The sequence below is a fragment of the Puntigrus tetrazona genome, unplaced genomic scaffold, assembly GCF_018831695.1.
Source record: "Puntigrus tetrazona isolate hp1 unplaced genomic scaffold, ASM1883169v1 S000000528, whole genome shotgun sequence".
Lineage (NCBI taxonomy): Eukaryota > Metazoa > Chordata > Actinopteri > Cypriniformes > Cyprinidae > Puntigrus > Puntigrus tetrazona.
The window spans coordinates 235,001-237,500 of NW_025048164.1; the positions used below are offsets into that span (position 1 = coordinate 235,001).

General features: G+C 36.1%; 1 protein-coding gene across 2 annotated transcripts in view; it reads left to right on the forward strand.

Moving 5' to 3' along the window:
- spint1a (serine peptidase inhibitor, Kunitz type 1 a) overlaps window positions 1-2,500 on the forward strand; it is a 13,576-nt gene that overhangs the window by 4,179 nt on the left and 6,897 nt on the right. For both annotated transcript variants that reach the window (XM_043232354.1, XM_043232355.1), the window contains one exon: window positions 1,307-1,448. In XM_043232354.1, coding sequence (XP_043088289.1) covers window positions 1,307-1,448 — 142 coding nt within the window. The remainder of the gene's footprint in view (window positions 1-1,306; window positions 1,449-2,500) is intronic.

Here is a 2,500-nt window from a genome sequence, read left to right on the forward strand (position 1 = left end):
TAATAATGCATTACATAGGCTTCAAGTGAAGCATTGGTTTTTTTAGAGGGTTTTTTTATACTTTTAAGTTTTTTTAGTATTTTTAGAAATACAAATTCTAGAGGTGTAACAAAAAATAGATAAGTATTTTAATATAATTAATGCATTAATACTTTTCTAATGCATTGTATGTTAAGGCTTCTTCATGTGTAATTAAGATTAGATATGTATTATAATGCAAGTGTGGTGTTAAATACATTATTCATGAACTCATACAGTGGATTATTAAGGCATAATTAATATTTTTTTAATGCAATTAAATATTTATATTAATTGCATTAATTTAATTATATATATATATATATATATATATATATATATATATATATATATATATATATATATATATATATATATATATATATATATAAATTGCAATTAATGCAATAAAAGTGTTACTGATATTGATTAAAATTGTTCATGAATTTGAATGAATTATATTTTCTAAAAATTTAACAATAAAAATATTAATAATTGTGTATTATAATTAATCATTACAAATATTGTAAGGCATAATTAATGTATTTAAATATTTTATAATTCATTAAATCCAAAGGCTTCAAGGAAAGTCTTACCAATATTGTTCTTTTCATGTGTCTTAGTGAGTTATCCTACAATAAATATAAGTATGTAAATATATTACAATTAGAAATAATTCATTTGGTTCGGCATAAAAATGTATTACACGCAAATCTTTAGGCGATAAAGATGGCCGACATGAACTGGGCGAAAAATAAATTAATACATTTTTTAATTTTAAAATAATTTTTTTTTTCATTGGTAACCAAAACAGCTTTGTTGCCAAGTCTTCAAAATACCACCAAACAGAGTCGGTCGTTCATGACGTTTTCTGTTTCACTATTTTACTTCTAAAGCGTCACCAAACGATTGGTTCACTCGTCACGTGATGTAAATAAAAGACAAAAACTCATACAGGAGCGTTTTTGCCCCAATATCTTTTTTGAGGGCGTAACGGCGTTCATGGAGATTATAAAATGCTGTATGGTGTTCATGTCTGGGGTCGGAGCCAGTGCATTGACTTCAATCGTGTTATTTTTACTAACTTTGTTAACGTGTTAAGCCCTGATTCAGTAACGAGTGTGTTATTGTTATTTAACCGTGTATATAAGTGTTCGTGAGAGCATACGATGCATTATGAGGTGCGTTACGGTGCATAGAGAAAGCATTAAAACTAATTCATCACGCATCGCATGCCTAGGCTCAAAGTGTAACCGATTCTCCTTTAATGTCTTGTCTTGTCTCTCAGGAGGGGCCGTTTAACGATTCGGTGACCGTCTCCAATCTTTCCCCCGGGATGTATAAGTTCAGGCTCACGGTGACGGATAACGCCGGGCAGACGGGAGCGGCCGAGGTGTCCGTTCTGGTCCTGACACCAGAGCAGTCGCTCCGTGAGTTCACCCACAAACACCCGTTCACTGCTTTTCCTCGTTCTGCTGCGTCTCGGGGCGTTCCTCGGTCCACCTTTTAAAAAACGAGCTCTTACTTTGAGACGTTATCACCAAATCTCACATAAGTTGGTCACAGAAACGGCTCGTATCAGGTCGTCGCGATTATTAAAAGCAGCGGCTTCCATTAAAGTAATGGGCCGCGTTCTCGGTGGTTTAATCTGATTAATCGTGAAGAAATTCACACGCACCGTTGACCTGAGATGAGTTCTGGTCCAACAGGTTTAGAAGCGTCTTTAAAAATACACGGATTAATCGTTTACCGGGATTTGAATGCAGCTTCATTCGGTTAACCCAGAATGTGCTTTTGTTTCCTAAAAACTGTTTTGTTTTTTCCCCCCCGCTCATGCTTCCCGTTAAAAGGAGTTTCAGCTTTGCTCGGTCGAAACTGTCAAAGCGGCAGGTTTAATGATTCACTGTGAGCGGACGTGATTCAGTCGCGGCTCGGCGACCCGATCGTTCCCGTAGATTTCAGTAGAAACGGGAAACCCTCGAGCTGCCATTTTCTTGAGCGTCTCTCAAACTGGTGCGGCAGGTTCCACAGAAATGAGGTTGTTCTTGTCGAGGAGCTTTTGCGGGACAGATCTGATCTGGTCTGTGAATCTGTGAAAGCTTTAACAGGCGGCTTCTGAATGAATCGTGCTGCGCTTGCATTATTTATAGAGTTAGGGTTTTTTTTTCTGCCTCGTGTCCAAAGCCCGGTGTTTGTCTCTTCACTCACGAAGCTCGTCTCGCATGCATTAAATGTTAATTATATGAGTATTTATATAAGACTTAAACGCGTGTTTATCGGCGGCACCCGTCACGTAAAACTAAGTCAGGAAAAACAAACATAAATGAACTCGAATCGTATTTGATTAAAAAAATCTGTTACACGTTTTAACAGATGTGGAGAGAATGTGTGTTTTTTTTCTTCATATTTCGCATAATGTAAACGTACGGGAGTCAGCTATATGCATTCGAGACCTGACAAAACGAGCATTATTTTACTGAAT